Genomic DNA, 17,006 nt, shown 5'->3' on the forward strand with positions numbered 1-17,006 from the left:
TATTTGGATTAAAAACACGTTATTTATAAGTAAATGGTTCTTATAAGCAAAGTCGGTTTTCATATTTTGTATATTTGAAAATCTCGAATATTTTGTTTTTGACACTCCCCCCCCCCCAAATAAGCCCTGATGCTATATTTTGAAAGAAAATTGAAATAAGACACTGTATTATTTACGAGAAAACGGGGTAGTTACAACCGCCTGTTAAAATATCACCATTCAGCAAAAACATCGAAGTTCAGCCACGCCGTTGCGATTAGTATTTGTCTAGATGTATTTCGCCATTTTTTGAGGCAAAAATAAAATAAAAGGTAACTAGTCATACTCACCAAGAGAGGATGGTCATTCAGAGGATGGTATTCATATCAGAATAACGGAATTGAGTCATATTCTATCTTAAATCTATGCTCATATCATATTGTACAATCTTTTTATCGCCAGTTAAATCTCATGGATACACAAAGTGATAAACTGACGTCGTCACGTACAGAAAATGTTCAATTAGCACAAATTAAAAAATCAGAGTGTTATGACTTGTTATGTATTGATAATTGGCGATCCGTGTGTAGCCAGGTGTCTATAAACAGGATGCAAACCACTGAAACGATCTTATAATTCAACACATTCCTAACAAGAAGATATCGATCCCGCCCAGCTCGTGACTGTCATTTTGGTAAATATATTTTATTTTTATTACTGAGCTAACTTCAAAAATTGTCATGATCTGTTATTTTTTGGTAATTGTCGATCCTTAACTAGACTAACTAAATGTCTTTAAACAGGATGCAAATGCGCATACTAACCACGAGTACAATCATGTCAAGTCATTCCTAACAAGCTAAGATGTCAATCATGCCGCCGGGTTTTCGTCCGCCATTTTGATAATTCGATTTTTATTGCTATCACTAGGGCTGGGCATTTTCGAATATCTTGAGATTTCAGAATCGAATCGAATAATTTTTTCGAATCGAATCTCGAATACTTGGAAATATATAATTGTAAGCAACTTTTTTTTATAGTAATTGGTCTTCTTAACAAATGAATTACTGAAGAAATAGAATACGTCACTCAGATAGATTACTGAGCGTTCACACCTAATAACAAACACGTTTTATCAATAACTCACTACAGAGTATAGTCATATGTTAGAATCGCGTTGAAAATATACGGCTTCAATTAAAAAAAATTTGAGAATTCACCTCGACCATTGGCGGAAAGAAAAAAACAAGATGGCGGCGATTCGAAATTAAGCTCTGAACCTATTCGAATAATTCACTATTCGATTCGATTCGAAATGCCCAGCCCTAGCTATCACTGGGGGAAAAAAATTTAATTTTGAAATTATGTAAACTTGAATTTATTCAAACAAAAAATGGTTTTATATTTTGCTAATTTTATTGTAGATACTTAATTTGTGTAGAGTAGAGCACTAAATCATGCAGAATTTAGTTCACTCTTTATTGAACACGAAATGTGTTCAATCGATTCAATGTGTTCATATGAATCGATTGTTGTTGTTTTTATTCTTGTGCTCGTTGTTGGCAAAAGGTAGCTTTTTCCTGCAACTGTTGGACCAATCGACTTCAAATGTTCATCAATTGAAGATGGCTTAAGTTGCTGAAAGGGTGTTTTCTAACTTTCCTCCAGCTCCCAAGGGGCCCATAAATTTGCTGTCTCACTTTAAGTAAAGAGAACACGTTTTACTGCGTTACGCTTGGCGTCCCCGTCGGAATTTTCAGAAAACTTGTTGCCTTAGTAGCACTACCGATGCACGTCATTGGTGTTCATATATTTTAACATTATTTCATTTTTCTATCTCCTCAATACTCACTTGTTCTCAAATTACTTCATTACTTAGATCGAATGGTTCCAAGGGTTTTATATCTTTGGAAATATATATAATATTTACCTTGGTGCGCGACTTTATGGCAAGTCTGCCTATGATATTGTCACAAACAAAAGCAGGGTTTGAGTGTTTTTTCATTAATGCAACTTACTCATGTCTATTAGCCAATTGATTGATTGAAAAACCAAACTATATTTTTTCAATACCTCAATAACATTTCAACAAAAGAATAATGAAAACTCCATATTACTTTAACTGTCATGAAATATCCAAACTGGAATTTTTGAAAATGCGATGTGATATATGATTATAGTTAGTAAAGTAGTTCATTTTCATTCCGTAATCAGGATGGAGGCGATACATGAATAATAAAAACAAGGATAAAAGCATGATTATTAAAGACGTCAGGAAAGCAAACAAAACCTATAATTAATTTAAAACTTGCCAGCAAATTATTTTGTGTATGATTGTGAAATGTGCTTCTTTACTCATAAAAAAAGAAATAAGAAAACAAAATCGATTTACATCAACATTTACTCTTCCACACACTCGCTTACAAACCAGAAAACACAAGTTTTCAACTTGCGGAGAATAATCTCAAAACACTTCTACAATTTGCCAATCACAGTTATATTAACCTGTTCACTATACTTGGGAACAAATAAAATACATTCCATTGTTACACCAAAATGTAATTTAAGTAAATTTAAACATAACAAATTTATGGGAAGTAAATAAAAACGGACATAGCGTTATCATGTGCAATTTTCCGTTCCAAATATTTTGACTTTTCCAAGTAAAGTAATGATAACTTATATTTAGTACGGAAATAAGTAAAACCACATCATAGAAAAACGCTTCAAAAAGGATTTGTTATTTAATCGACACAACTTTATCTAATTGCCCATCTAATCCTGAATACACGTCATCAAAATTGACAAATAGATCAAAAGTGAAAAACGTTTTGCAAAATCATGCAGAGTCAGTCGAAATTCCGATTCACTCGACGACAACAAAATCATTAGTTGCCATTTTGTTTCTTAGCATGCTCAATGATCGAGTTGAACATTATAGTTAAATTCGATACCAAAAAGAGCCTTTGTTAAGTATTTTATTACGGTTGCACTTGCACATCAAGTTTACTCTATGAAATTGCAATTTTTTATTGACAAAAGAATTTGAGCGTACAGTGTTCCGACGTAATCGTCCTATGTTCAACAGTAAAAAATAAATTACAGGGTTGGCATTTTAACACGATTGCACTCCAATTTTGAGGGGAGCCAGATTAGTTTTGCACAATTGGGAAACTCGAGAAAATTTGTCGCTTTATGTGCAAATCATATTTTCATACATTTTCGTTCATTGGAATAAAATGTTTCAGATTGAATATACATGTTTTTCATTTTGGGCTAACCTGAAGGTATGGATTTAATATAAAGTTTGGTCTCTGAGTAGGAAACAGTGTATACCAAATGACTTTGTAGCTTCATCAAACAAGGAAATAATGATATGATAAAGCTTTTCTGATGCAATATTACCTCGATTATCAATTAACTGATTCCAAATTATGATTTCTCGTAATTTTGACGTTGAAAACTCAAAACAACACGTAACTTCGTGATGTGATACGTGATATTGGATTTTACATTAAACTTGAAATTTTTCTATTATTTACGAACAAAAAAAAACAATCTTGTTAGAAAATTTTCTCCCGTTCATGAAATTTGTTTTCTGATCTTTCCATGAATGTTACAAGTATGTTACGATCGTGCAAGTGAAATATTGCTCGGAGGCAAATATCTTACGCAATTTTCAATTTGACGAGTCATGGTATCTGTATTTATACCGCGGGAAAAACGAAGATGGCAGACAGATGATTTGGTACGTAGGTACAACATTGGAAAGCATGGAAAATTTTGAAATAACCTTTTTAAAAAGTGAATGCTTGAACATATGGCAATTGTAAAATTATGGTTTTGGTTTAAACCAAAATAATCCATTGCTATTCACGTTTTGGTTCACAAAAATCTCATAACATTTATCCCTACTAGCTTTGAATGGTTTACATCGTCTTCTACTCCCTATCGAAAGATATCGGAGTCGTATTTATACGTTGATCATAAATCCAATTAAATGCTGTAAACGTGAGCTCGTGATTCACGTTATAAACAGAAATTCCTATTATCTCAACAAGGGTAATTAGGTACATCGTACGGATGGGAACTTAGATATAATTATTCTTGGGTCTTGAGAATATAGATTTTAATTTGATAATGACTGGATGGAACCTGTTATGTTCTTAAACCTGGTGTAATTTGATTCCTACGAAAGTCTTTGTTCGAATTTTGGGGAAAATTAACTTTGTTTTCATATTTTTAACATGAAATGGGGTACATTTGGGGGTTAGTTGCTATAGGCGAACCACCATCTATCTACATATACAATATGGATGTTAAAAAGAAAAATAATAAAAAGCTAAAGAAATAAGCTTAGTTGTTCCAAAACTAAAACTTACTTTGCAATCATTTCTGTACACAGAAATTCAGGTTGCTATTTACATTTTATCACATAAACCACTTAAAATGGAAAACATTGTCAAAAACGACATGGACTTGCTGAGACCAAATGACGGAGACGTTTATCTTGTTGCTTATCCTAAAGCAGGTATGTTAATAAGTGTATTTCTGTTTCTAAACACTACAACTACTTCATGTCTTGATACGAAAAAGTTGTAAAAAGATTAGAGATCTATCCGGCAATTCCAATTCAAATATAGAACCAGGCTTTATGAAATATCTTCACGCAATGGTTGAATAATCAATCAGTATAATATACTTTATTTAACCAAGCGATTGTATTTATTTCAGGTGTGACTTGGATGACTGAAATAGTGACAGCAATTTACCGAGAATACGCTCTCGAGAATCCCAACTGTGCTTCTGAATTTGACAACGCTGTGAGAGCTCATGCTTTCTGTGAAGTCTGTCCAATGTCTCGACGAGTCTCAGGTGACAAAAATAAAAAAGTTATTGGCTACGATGCCAATGGAAACGAAATATTTGAAAATGAATATGAAAAGAGGCGACGTATTGTCAGTCTCCATTTTCCGGCCGAAAGAATGGGAAAAATGATGCCAGATGCTTTCAATAATGCTAACGTTAAGGTAGGTTGTTGATTGATACTGAATACTGAAATGTTTCGAAATATTGGTATTTGACCATCATTAAAATATTTCAGAAACGAAAAATTGATTTCGGTATTAGATATTTCAAAGAAATGAACGAAACAATTTGTGTATTTAGGCAAGTTAGAAAAATAGTTCTTTTTTCAAATATCGTTCTATCATCATTGTTTTCTTGTATTCAATCAGATGATATACATCGCTAGAAATCCAAAAGACATCGCCGTTTCTTATTACCACTTCCATTGTATGAATGATGTTTTACCAACACCCAATTCCTGGCAAGAATTTCTAGATGATTTTACAAATGGATCTGGTGAGTGTTAATATAAATACGGTTACAAAAATCGCGGAGAATGCCATCTTAAAAATCATTTATTTCAACGACGACCACGTATTAATTAAAAAATAATTACAACTGGACTCTGCAGCCTTGGCCATTCATTTTATACGAAATTTCGCAGAATCTTATTATTATCCAAGAAGTGGTGGATTCATATAATAATTTAACTTCATATTTCACAGTGCGATGGGGATCCTGGTTCGATCACGTTCGTGGTTGGTGGAGAAAGCATGAAGAAATGATTTCAGAAAATAAACCACAGTTACTCTGGCTCACGTTTGAATCTTTGAAGAAGGTAAATATTTGTGTAATCATTTATTCGAGAAGTTGCAAAAATAAATTCACATGAACATGATGTTTTATCTTTATCAGGATTTAAAAAGTGAAATGAAAAAAATTTGTGAACATCTTGGACTTGAGTTATCAGAGGAAGGATTGAAAATGGCGGTAAAACGATGTACATTTGCATCTATGAAAGCAGATCCAAACAGGAATCACAGCAAAAACAAGATTTTCCAAGGGGATTTCTTAAGAAAAGGTTGGTTAAAACAGTATTCTTTGTTCATTTTGAAGGCGCAATAAATAAATTAATTGGTATGTTTCCATAGTTGCGCTCGACCCACCATTATACACACAATTCTTCTGTGATAAAATAATTTTGCATTTTCATTGCTGATAACATTTTATCATTCAGGCAAAGTTGGTGATTGGAAAAGCAAGTTCACAGACGAACAAAACATGCAATTCAATTTAGCCGTGGTGGATCATTTGAAAGAAGATTTTTCAACATTAACCAGAAACTTTACTGGGGGAGAGAAAATTCAATAATTTGCAAGAATATTGTTTGTGAATAACATTTTGTAAAGATTTACATTGAATTTATACACGTATAATGCATATATATATATATGTTATTTATTTGGTACAATGCTGTGTTGTATATTTCGCTTTCATGTTTGTACGACTGACGACGCAGAACATATGTGCCTGTTCAATTTGAATATTATGCTATCGAGCTTTCATTTCTATATTTCTAAATACATGTGATTGGCTGCATCAAAGGTTGATAAATCATAATGTTGTCGTATCTTTATACTGAGTTGTTGCCATTTCAGCCTACAATGCATTATGTAATATATAGTTAGACAGGCTGTTTTTTTTTAATATGGGTAGGATTTACATATTTATCCCGGGGAGAGAGGAAAGCCGATAATATGGCTTAATCGTATGGTGAACCACGGTCTCTCGTCCGGTTACCAGTCCAATTCAGGTATGGTTTTAGTTAGCCAGTCATTTGTTTTCGGAAGCATGGACTTGATGGCGGAAGAAGCCAGCGGATATGGTTGTTTTCATGAATAATTTGAATCAACACATTGAAATTTGACTTATCGCTTGTTATGAAAATCGCATTTTTGTGATCATCGAGATAAAGTTTTACACCAGCGTTTCCCAACCTTTTTTTGGTCGCGGACTATTTTCTCACTGGCGAAAACCTCTGCGGACTCAACGTGAGTTTATTGCAACCGTACTCTGTGTGAAGAAGGAATAAAACCAAACACAACAGAATTTTACCGAATTTCAAACTCGGAAATGCTACGCCTTTGTTAGAAGGGCCGACTTCTTTAGTGTATAAATGGCCTTTTCTGTCGCACAATATTCAATCCTTGACAACGACAATAATTTAAAATGTGTTCTTTTTTAAATTTAATTGTGTTCATGGTCACTCGCGGTTGCGTTGACTTATGACAAGATGAAAGCATTACTTCTTTTAAATGCCACGGCAATCTGCGAACATAATAATGTGAGAATATATTGCCCGGTTATATTTAGTTTTGATATAAATTATTTGCGATCTTGCGAATTTGTTATCGCCGTTGTACAACTTGATTTAGTACTTATTAAAAATATAATTGGTATATTAGTAAATAGAAATAAAAAAATATTTATCGTCTTGTATTAATATTAATTTAATTGTGGTCATTTTAATCTGCGGTTGTGTTGACGAAATAAAAGCAATACTATTCAGAAAATATTATGACAATCCGTGGCCCAAAAATGCGTGGTAAAGTGCCCGAATATATTTTGTTATGATTCATATTTTTGTGAATTCGACAAATATGAGCTGTTCGTACAACAGTAAAGCCAGGAGTCGGCAACATTTTGTCGCTCGCAGGCCAAAATTAAAGGTTGCAAGTCATTGGTGGGCCGCGCATATTTTTAGAAAGTTAAAAGCCGGGCGTATGGCCAATGAATCACATTTTTTCACACAGATCAGAAGTTAAATTTCTGCTATAAATTTCTAGAGAGTACAACTTGATTTAGTACTTATTAAAAATATAATTAGTATATTGGTAAATCAAAAAAAATATATTCATTTCCTTGCTTTAATATTAATTTAATTGTGATCATTGCAATCTGCGGTTGTGTTGACGAAATAAAAGCAATACTATCCCGAAAATATCATGACAATCCGTGGACACAAAAATGCGTCGTAAAGTGTCCGATTATATTTTGTTTTGATTCGTATTTTTGTGAATTCGACAAATCTGAGCTGTTCGTACAACAGCAAAGCCAGATGTCGGCAACATTTTGTCGCTCGCAGGCCAAAATTAAAGGTTGCAAGTCATTGGTTGGCCGCGCATATTTTTGGAAAGTTAAAAGCCGGACGTATGGCCAATGAATCACATTTTTTCATACAGATCAGAAGTTAAATTTTAAGTAGCGCCCGAAGACTGACCATTTAAATATTGAACCAATTGCACTTAGCGTTCAATTTTTCTGCGTTTTGTTGCCATTGAATGCCTAATTATAATTAATTTATAGGCTCATTCAACGAGTAATTGTGAATTATATACTTGATCGGTTATGATATAATTTAGTCTAAACGTGCCGCAAAATAAATTCTGTCACGTAAAGAATATAATCGTAAAAACAGCTGTTTTGTTACTATAATTCAGAGAAGCATCGCTGGTCTGATTATATTGCTCCGCGGGCCGTAGGTTGCGGATCCAGCAGAAAAGCAAAGAAATCTGAGGGAAATGCCCTGATACGAATACTACGGTAGCTCCCCAAATTTTGCATTTGCAACATGTCTAAAAAAGCGTTTTTAAAAAACTTAGGGTGTTTTCAGTTTTATTTTCAGTATTTTGTATTGCCGCTTTTCAATTTAGAAAATTTAGGTTAATTATTATGTTAAAAATTATTCCTCGAACAACAACGACTAAATCCAATCGTTTGATTAAACGATGCGCAAGTGACCTGTCGCGTCACCTGTTACCAAATTCTCGAATATTAACTTGCTATTCTAATAGTTGAATATTTGAATATATGCCAAGCCCTACTCATTCAGTATCCAGAAATTATTGACTCGATTAATGTTATATGAATAAACTTTCTTTTTATGTTTTATGTAAATTCTAACGTAAATCGTGGCTGATGGTTAAGTTTCGCAAAAACGTTTGCGACCCGCAGTGAATTTCTGGCTCGTTGCGGACTTATTAAAACGCTCCGCGGACTCATTTGAGACCGCGGACTCGGGTTGGGAAACACTGTTTTAGACCCTTTTCTGAAATTATTAGGAATCGATAGTTTTAATACAAGCCAGGTTAAAGTTATTACCGTGTTTTGAGCTCTGAATTTTCATTGCTACGTGGGGTCCCGGTTGCGACATAATTTTGGCTTTAGAAACTATTCAGTTATATATAGCAAGTAAATTGCATGGTAACGTGATTTTCACGTATAGTCCAGACCGACTGGCCGACCCTGGAGAGAAATAAAAAATAATAACAAATATGAATATGCGCAATTGAATTTTGATTTGAGCGCACTTTAGTAAAATTCTGAAAATTATATTAATGTGAATAAAATACGAAATAACTTTACATAAGAAAAAAACAAGTTAAAACGCGTAAAAGCCTCCTAGACGAGACAGGGTGACTTAAAATTCAGTGTCAGATAGTCCACACCAGAATCACCAATGCTTGGGGCCCGCACCATTTCAGGGTTTCAAACGGGTAATAGCGGAAATTGACAAATTGCTGTGGGGTGGGGCCCGAGTGACGAGGCTTCTCCCAATCCCATACGTATTTTATTGTTCGTGGTGAAGCGTAATCAGTAGTATATATTACTAATACGAACACAGTTTATTCTCCCGTGTCAAGACAAAATAAAAAATCCAAACCTGATCCAATCCTCCTCACTTTCATCAACGTGCGATTTAAACAGGAAACTTTCTAATATTGCCGGATTCCACTATACTGTAGTGAAGTGTAGTCCACTACAACATTCCGCTACTACATTTGCAGAACTGTAACGCAGTGTGCAGGGAACACAGAGGTTACCGAAACCACCGAAACTATCAGTTCGTTTTAACGCTGCGCGTCTCTTCGGCATTCTTGCGAGACATGTAGCGCTTTCTACTGTGGCGAATAAGCATTCTCACTGAAATTCCGACGGATTCCTCATGTTATGGAGTACCGAGGTCAAAGATAGCTCGTTCGAAAGATTTTTTTCTTCCGCGAGTGAGAGTATTTTCGGAACTTTAATTTTCGGCTCAGTGTTTCCAATGACAATAAATGATAAGACAAACATGAGATATATAAAATTTAGTTTAAATCACAATCAGTCAATTAAAAAGCATAAAGTAAGTAAAATATTAGCATGCAGCAGACACAGAGGTTACCGAAAGTGTCAGTTCATTTGAACCCTGCGGAATTCTTGCGCGAGAGGGAGCGCTTTTACTGTGGCTAATAAGCATTTTCACTGAAATTCCTACGGATTCTCCAGGTTATGAAGTACCGAGGTGAAAGATAGATTCGGAGAAGTATTTTCTTCCGCGAGAGGTATAACTCTCGGAACTCTAATTTTCGACTCAGTTAACGAAAAATTGGAACAAATGGTGACTAAATTTAGATTGTAAATTCACCCATGATCGCCGTGTCTTTTTTTGCTTCATTGCGAGACACAAATCCGGACTATGCGTGAAATGCACATTACTAAGGTGACAGTGTAATCATTTGCTAAATTTCATTCAGATTGGTTTAGACCACTGGTTCTCAAGTGGGCCGCGCGAGAAAAAGGTTGAGAACCACTGGTTTAGACGATACAGCTGAAACATATTTGAACTTACGCCAAGGAATACGGAATCGCCACAAGGTACGCAATTTTTAATTATAACGTGACTGCTCAAGCCTCAAGGTCACACACTACACGTCACTAAGTTTGTATCTGCAAATTCAAATAAATTCCTGGAAACGACCACATATTCAGGACTAACAATGCATCAGCGCACCCAACGATTTTTCTATAAAACGTTGAAAAATTAGGTTTGTAACGAATTAGTATAACGATACGAAATAATAAGATATTTATCAATATTTATTGCAAACAAATATAAGAATTGTGAATATAGAAACTAAAGCTTAACAGCGTAAAATCCTAAATGAGCAGGCATATGTATCTGCGTCGTCATAGTATGAATATGAAAGCAAGGTGAATAGCACAGTATTGTAACTAATAAATAATATACACATTATTCATGTAAAAATACAATGTAAATCTTTTTAAAATTGCATTCACAAAACAAATATTCCTGGAAATTATTGAATTCTTTCCTCAACAGTAAAGTTTCTGGTTAATGTTGAAAAATCCTCTTTCAAATGATCCACCAAAGCTGAATTAAATTGCATGTTTTGTTCGTCTGTGAACTTGCTTTTCCAATCACCAACTTTGCCTAAATAATACAATGTTATCAGCAATGGAAATGCAATGTCATTTTATTACAGAGGATCTGTGTGTGCAATGGTGGGTCGAGCACAAATATGGAAAGAAACATACAATTAATTTATTTTTTACGCCTTCAGAAATGAACTTAGCTAACGTACCAATACTGTTTTAACCAACCTTTTCTCAAGAAATCTCCTTTGAAAATCTTGTTTTTGCTGTGATTTCTGTTTGGATCTGCTTTCATAGATGCAAATGTACATCGTTTAACCGCCATATCCAATCCTTCCTCTGATAACTCAAGTCCGAGATGTTTACAAATTTTTTTCATTTCACTTTTTAAATCCTGGAAAAAATAAAAAATTATGTTCGTGTGAATCTAATTTTTTCGACTTTTCAAAAATAAATCAACGATTATTAATTTTTGAACAAATATTTACCTTCTTCAAAGATTCAAACGTTAGCCAAAGTAACTGTGATTTATTTTCTGAAATCATTTCTTCGTGTTTTCTCCACCAACCACGAACGTGATCGAACCAGGATCCCCATCTCACTGTGAAATATAAAGTTGAATCAATATATGGTCAACACTGTTTGAGTAATAATAAGATTCTGCGAAATTTACGTATTAAAGGAATGGCCGAAGCTGCAGAGTCCAGTTGTGATTATTTTGATTGAACAGTCCATTTTATCGCGGTATTCCATTTTTAGATAGCTTTCCTCAGATAAAGATCTTTGTAAGCCTATTTATAATAATTTTACATGGTGAATAACTTACCAGATCCATTTGTAAAATCATCCAGAAATTCTTGCCAGGAGTTGGGTGTTGGTAAAGCATCATTCATACAATGGAAGTGATAATAAGAAACGGCGATATCTTTCGGATTTCTAGCGATGTATATCATCTGATTGAATATGAGAAAACTATTATTGGTAAAACGATTTTTGAAAAAAAGAAGTGTTTCTCTAACATGCCCAAATACACAAATTGTTTTGTTCATTTCTTAGGAATTTCCGGCAACGAAATCAATTTTTTTCGTTTCTGAATTTTTTTTTGTCATACCTATTAATTATCAAATGCCACTATTCTGAAACATTTCAGTATTCAGTAACAATCAACAACCTACCTTAACGTTAGCATTATTGAAAGCATCTGGCATCATTTTTTCCATTTTTTTGGCCGGAAAATGAAGACTGACAATACGTCGCCTCTTTTCATTTTCATTTTCAAATATTTCGTTTCCATTGGCATCGTAGCCAATCACTTTTTTATTTTTGCCACCTGAGACGCGTCGAGACATTGGACAGACTTCACAGAAAGCATGAGCTCTCACAGTGTTGTCAAATTCAGGAGCACAGTTGGGATTCTCGAGAGCGTATTCTCGGTAAATTGCTGTCACTATTTCAGTCATCCAAGTCACACCTGAAATAAATACAAGCGCTGGGTAAAAAGCTGTAAAGTTTATTATACGGTTTGAGTATAATTCAACCACTGTATGAAGATATTCCACGAAGCCTGGTTCCATATTTGAATGGCAATTGCTGGACAGATATCTAATATTTTACTTTTTTTGATCAAGCCATGGAGTAGCTCCAATGTTTAGAAAAGGGAAATGCGCAAATTAACATACCTGCTTTAGGATAAGCAACAAGATAGACGTCTCCGTCGTTTGGTCTCAGCAAGTCCATGTCGTTTTTAACAATGTTTTCCATTTTAGGTGGTTTATGTCGTGAAATTTAAATAGCAACTCAAAAATCTGAAGAAAAACAACAGTTGTAATATAATTTCAGCCTTGGTACATACAACTACAGAAATATTATATTTTTGATAATTCACTTTCAAAAATTTCGATTGAATGGTATAGCTATAGGCTTTTTAGGATAAAAACGTAAATGAAGACTGATTTTGAGTCAAAATTTGTCCTCGAACCAAACTTTTACATTTGTAAGATTTTCAAGCATTGCATTTATGGGGAAAGAAGTTCAATGCAAACGTTTCTATGGTTTTCAAGATGAAACTACGCACCAAAGACCAAATCATCTGTCTGCCATTTTCATTGTTTACGCCGGTATAAATACCGATACCATGACATGTCAAATTATCAATTGCGTAAGATATTTGCCTCCGAGCAATATTTTACTTGCACGATCGTGTCATACTTGTAACATTCATGAAAAGATCAGAAAACAAATGTCTTGAACGGGAGAAAATTTTCTAACAAATAATTTCCATTTTTATTTTGTTCGTGAATTTTAGAAAAATTTCAAGTCTAATTTAAAATCCAATATCAACCTATACTGTCTCACATCACGAAGTTACGTGTTGTTTTGAGTTTTCAACGTCAAAATTATGAGAAATCATAATCTGAATCAATTGGTAATATTGCATCAGAAGAGGGTTTATCATTGAAGATAATAAGTCATTCAATCTAAGCGAAATATATTTCTTTACCTCTTATTTCTACTCAATTGCAGCCGACAACAAACTGTATAATGACTTTATCGCTTCATGGCTGCCTCCCTATCGCCAAAGATGAGCGAATTCACGTTGAAACAGAAGCAATAGTATATGAATACATCAATTGCAAATAGGACGATGTTAATTTTCTATTTTTACAAAAACTAAAAGCCAGCTTCTTCGTTGAAAACTCTGATGTGAATTTTTTACGGTTGGTGGATGTACTAAGTTTATGGTTCGAAATTGTTCGCAGGTATGTTCTTTTGTCCATTAAAAAACTGGCAGTTTTAAAAATTATTTGTGACACACACCAATCCGGATAAACTTGTTTGGCGTTCGAAAAGATTAGAATCCAGTTCTAAACCCACTCGTTGAATACGCTTAGAAACAAAATGGTCGACTAGGTATTTTGTTATCGTCGAGTCAATCATAATTTCTACCTGACTCTGCATGATTTTGCAAAACGTTTTTCACTTCTAATTTCTGCAACGTATTTTGAAGATTTGAAGCCGATAGCGGAGTTGTGTTTATTATGTAAACTAAATTTTTATACGTAAGCGCGTTGTCTGACGTGGTTTTGCTCACTTTCGTGATATTTATATTTACATAAGTTGATATATTAGTAATCTATGATTAGATTGTTGGGAATGGAATTTGCTGATGCAGAAGTTGAAGTCAAAATTTTAGATTCCTAAAGTCGTGGATTCCTAAATTTGTGATTCTAGTGTAGGGTGTTATATCAAAATATTTGAATGAAAAGATCCCCGTCATTGCGTTACCGGAAGTTGCCTTACCGGAAGAGTCAAACGGTGAATATGAAATACTGATTACACGATGAAAACCTTTTCCCCAGAACTTCTATATTTCCCGTTGATCTTTTTGTTTCAATTTTTATCAAATATAAATAATACAATTACGTTTTTCTAATATTATGTCACCTTTCCGCTCTTATCACCATCGGTATAACCTGAAAGCATTTGAACACTAATACTTCGTCCGTAGAATTACCTGCAATATTTTGTAACTTGTGGCTGAAACAATGAAAAAGCCGGGATATAATGAGAATAATATTATTCTGCATGTTCTAAAAATCGATGCAAATATATCAGGACAGGTTTGCTCATAAAATTTCTTCAATTTTCTTTTGGTAGATTCTTTCGTTGAAATTTTACCGAGATTCTGAATAAGTATGGTTTTGTTTTTCAATCATTTGATAAATAATAATAATAAACAAAGTAAAGTCACATTCAGGAGCAACAATATAAACCCCTTATTGTTTGTGACAAGACCTGCAGTTCTTTAAAGAATAAGATAATGTTTAGAAAGTGAAATGAAGAATAAATAAAACGCAGGGACATCATGTGAATGTCGGACTATAAAATGCACTGGCATAGTGACGTCATGAAATGGGGGGGAAATTTATAAAAACGTCAATCTAAAAAAAATTGGAATTCTGTGTGTCTTATTTCGTCACTGTGATTCATGGCTCCAGACAAGCGGTAACTAAAATTTCTTTGAAAAATAATTGTAATAAATAGTCCAACCGTGCCGAATCTGATTCTTTTCATGCTGCATTTTTCTGTATATGAATATTGGATGAAAACGTATTTTGGACAAATACGTAAAAAATATTTTTTGCGGTGACGTTGAGTTTTGAAAAAAAATTTTTTTTTATTCTTCTCAATAATAACAATGAAAATCATACACAATTACCAAAATGGCGGTCACGAGCCCGACTTAAGAATGACTTGACAAAATCATTTTAGTGGTTAGTATGCGGCACTTGCATCCTGCTTACAGACGTTTCGTTAGTCTAGTTAGGGATCGCCAATTATCATAAAATAACGGATTATAACATTTTTCAAAGTGAAGTTGTGTTTATAAAGAACAAGCAAATCGATTTATCTCGCTCAAAAAATAATATATATATATATATATTCATCAAAATGACGGTCACGAGCTGGGCAACATGATCGATATCTTCTTGTTAAAGAATGTCTTGAATTATAAGATCGTTTCAGTGGTTTGTATCCTGTTTATAGACACCTGGCTACACACGGATCGCCAATTACCAAAACATAGCATGTCACCTAAATTTGATATTTGAATTTGTGCTAAGTGAACATTTTCTGTACGTGACAACGTCAACCCATTATTTTGTGTATACATGGCGATAAAAAGCTTCTATTATACGATACAAACATTTTAAGATTTGGTATATGACGAATTTCCGGTACTTCGCGATGGCGTGGCCGAAATTCGTAGATTTTGCTGAATGGAAATATTTTTACAAGAATTTGTAACTTGTCAAATATGCAGCGTCTAGATTGATTGATCCCATCTTGATGCTTGAAGCAAATAACAGATAAAAATGTCCCACTGATGTTACAAACTCATTATCTCAGGTTTCTAATTTTTAAGATATTAATTAACCATACGCCATCATTTGTGACGTTTAAGCAAAAAATTTAAAAAATTTCTTTATCAGTATAGATAGGTTCCATAGCGAAAGTCGTTAGCCATGTGGAAAGTTAAACAATGCGATGGTGAATATCCCAAGTAATGGATATTATAATTTTTAAATATTTGTATTATGTTTAGTATTAATTGATATTAAACCATTTTTATTTACACAAAACCAACTTCTTAACCCAAAGGATGCTTTATCGTCAAGAAGAAGTCATTGGTAATAGTGAAAAAAGATAAAATATGGCCTAACAGCTAAAGTAGAGCTATTTTACTTTGTGTGATAACTACAATACTGCAAACAGTCTTTCTTTCTTAACTACTTATATGACGTTCAATTAATGCACCTTTTTAACGTCATTCAAAATATGTTTTCATATTTTTTATTCAAAACTTCAATTTCTATTCCATTTTCGACATCACTCAAAAATTTAAAGCAAGTTCGGAAATTATTGGGAACACTTCACCTACAGGAAATCTTGATTAAAGTCTGAAAACATTGACTTTTTTCAATACTAAGATTTTTTTTTAAATCTACTTTTTCATTGAACAACGATACGAAATCGATTTCTGTATTCAAAATTTGGTTGCAATGTTTCGGAAAAAATGCATTTCTACCAAATCACAACTAATTTATTACTTATTAAATGCATTCATCAAATTATTTATGTAGTAAGTAATATCTATTAAATCTAGTAATTTTTCTTAGAATGTTTCAGAAAATAACCTCAAATAGCTACTACATAGTTTCGTTTTTTAGCAATTTTTTTTTTGTTCCGTCTTCGAATCATCATCGAAATAACGTGAACTTAAAGCATATTGCTTTCGTACACAGATACTCAATTGGTTTCTAAAAGTGCTTGGTCACTCCCCGAATCTCAAGTAGCATATTTCTCATATGAGATCAGAGGCACAGAGCAACTGCGGGTTTGTGACAACAGGACACGCGTACTAAATAAATAAAATAAAAAGGCTTTATAAACGCGAATAA

At 33.6% G+C, this 17,006-nt stretch overlaps 2 protein-coding genes and 1 long non-coding RNA gene across 3 annotated transcripts; 1 reads left to right on the forward strand and 2 right to left on the reverse strand.

The window, feature by feature from the left end:
- The first annotated feature begins 4,392 nt into the window (after positions 1–4,392).
- Positions 4,393–6,198, forward strand: LOC120339560 (sulfotransferase 1B1-like). The gene is made up of 6 exons (XM_039407717.2): positions 4,393–4,510; positions 4,714–5,009; positions 5,217–5,343; positions 5,553–5,665; positions 5,743–5,908; positions 6,065–6,198. The coding sequence occupies exons 1-6, from the start codon at positions 4,429–4,431 to the stop codon at positions 6,196–6,198; spliced, it is 918 nt and encodes a 305-aa protein (XP_039263651.2). The 5' UTR covers positions 4,393–4,428.
- Positions 6,199–10,900: 4,702 nt separating this feature from the next.
- LOC144427189 (uncharacterized) lies at positions 10,901–11,400 on the reverse strand. The gene is made up of 2 exons (XR_013477808.1): positions 11,272–11,400; positions 10,901–11,101 (listed from the first exon to the last, which is right to left on the reverse strand). It is a non-coding gene; the product is annotated as an uncharacterized LOC144427189 (long non-coding RNA).
- A 98-nt stretch (positions 11,401–11,498) lies between these two features.
- On the reverse strand, positions 11,499–12,824 carry LOC120340214 (sulfotransferase 1B1-like). The gene is made up of 4 exons (XM_039408506.2): positions 12,723–12,824; positions 12,219–12,514; positions 11,870–11,996; positions 11,499–11,644 (listed from the first exon to the last, which is right to left on the reverse strand). The coding sequence occupies exons 1-4, from the start codon at positions 12,802–12,804 to the stop codon at positions 11,499–11,501; spliced, it is 651 nt and encodes a 216-aa protein (XP_039264440.2). The 5' UTR covers positions 12,805–12,824.
- Positions 12,825–17,006: the final 4,182 nt, after the last annotated feature.

Source organism: Styela clava, chromosome 9 (genome assembly GCF_964204865.1).
Source record: "Styela clava chromosome 9, kaStyClav1.hap1.2, whole genome shotgun sequence".
Classification (NCBI taxonomy): Eukaryota; Metazoa; Chordata; class Ascidiacea; order Stolidobranchia; family Styelidae; genus Styela; species Styela clava.

Coding starts and splice junctions, on each gene's coding strand:
- LOC120339560 (XM_039407717.2), top strand. CDS start 4,429: ATGGAAAACATTGTCAAAAACGACATGGACTTGCTGAGACCAAATGAC. Junction 5,666..5,742: donor CGTTTGAATCTTTGAAGAAG/GTAAATATTTGT, acceptor TATCTTTATCAG/GATTTAAAAAGTGAAATGAA. Junction 5,909..6,064: donor AGGGGATTTCTTAAGAAAAG/GTTGGTTAAAAC, acceptor TTTATCATTCAG/GCAAAGTTGGTGATTGGAAA.
- LOC120340214 (XM_039408506.2), bottom strand. CDS start 12,804: ATGGAAAACATTGTTAAAAACGACATGGACTTGCTGAGACCAAACGAC. Junction 12,515..12,722: donor TGTTGCTTATCCTAAAGCAG/GTATGTTAATTT, acceptor TATTTATTTCAG/GTGTGACTTGGATGACTGAA. Junction 11,645..11,869: donor TGATTTTACAAATGGATCTG/GTAAGTTATTCA, acceptor TATATTTCACAG/TGAGATGGGGATCCTGGTTC.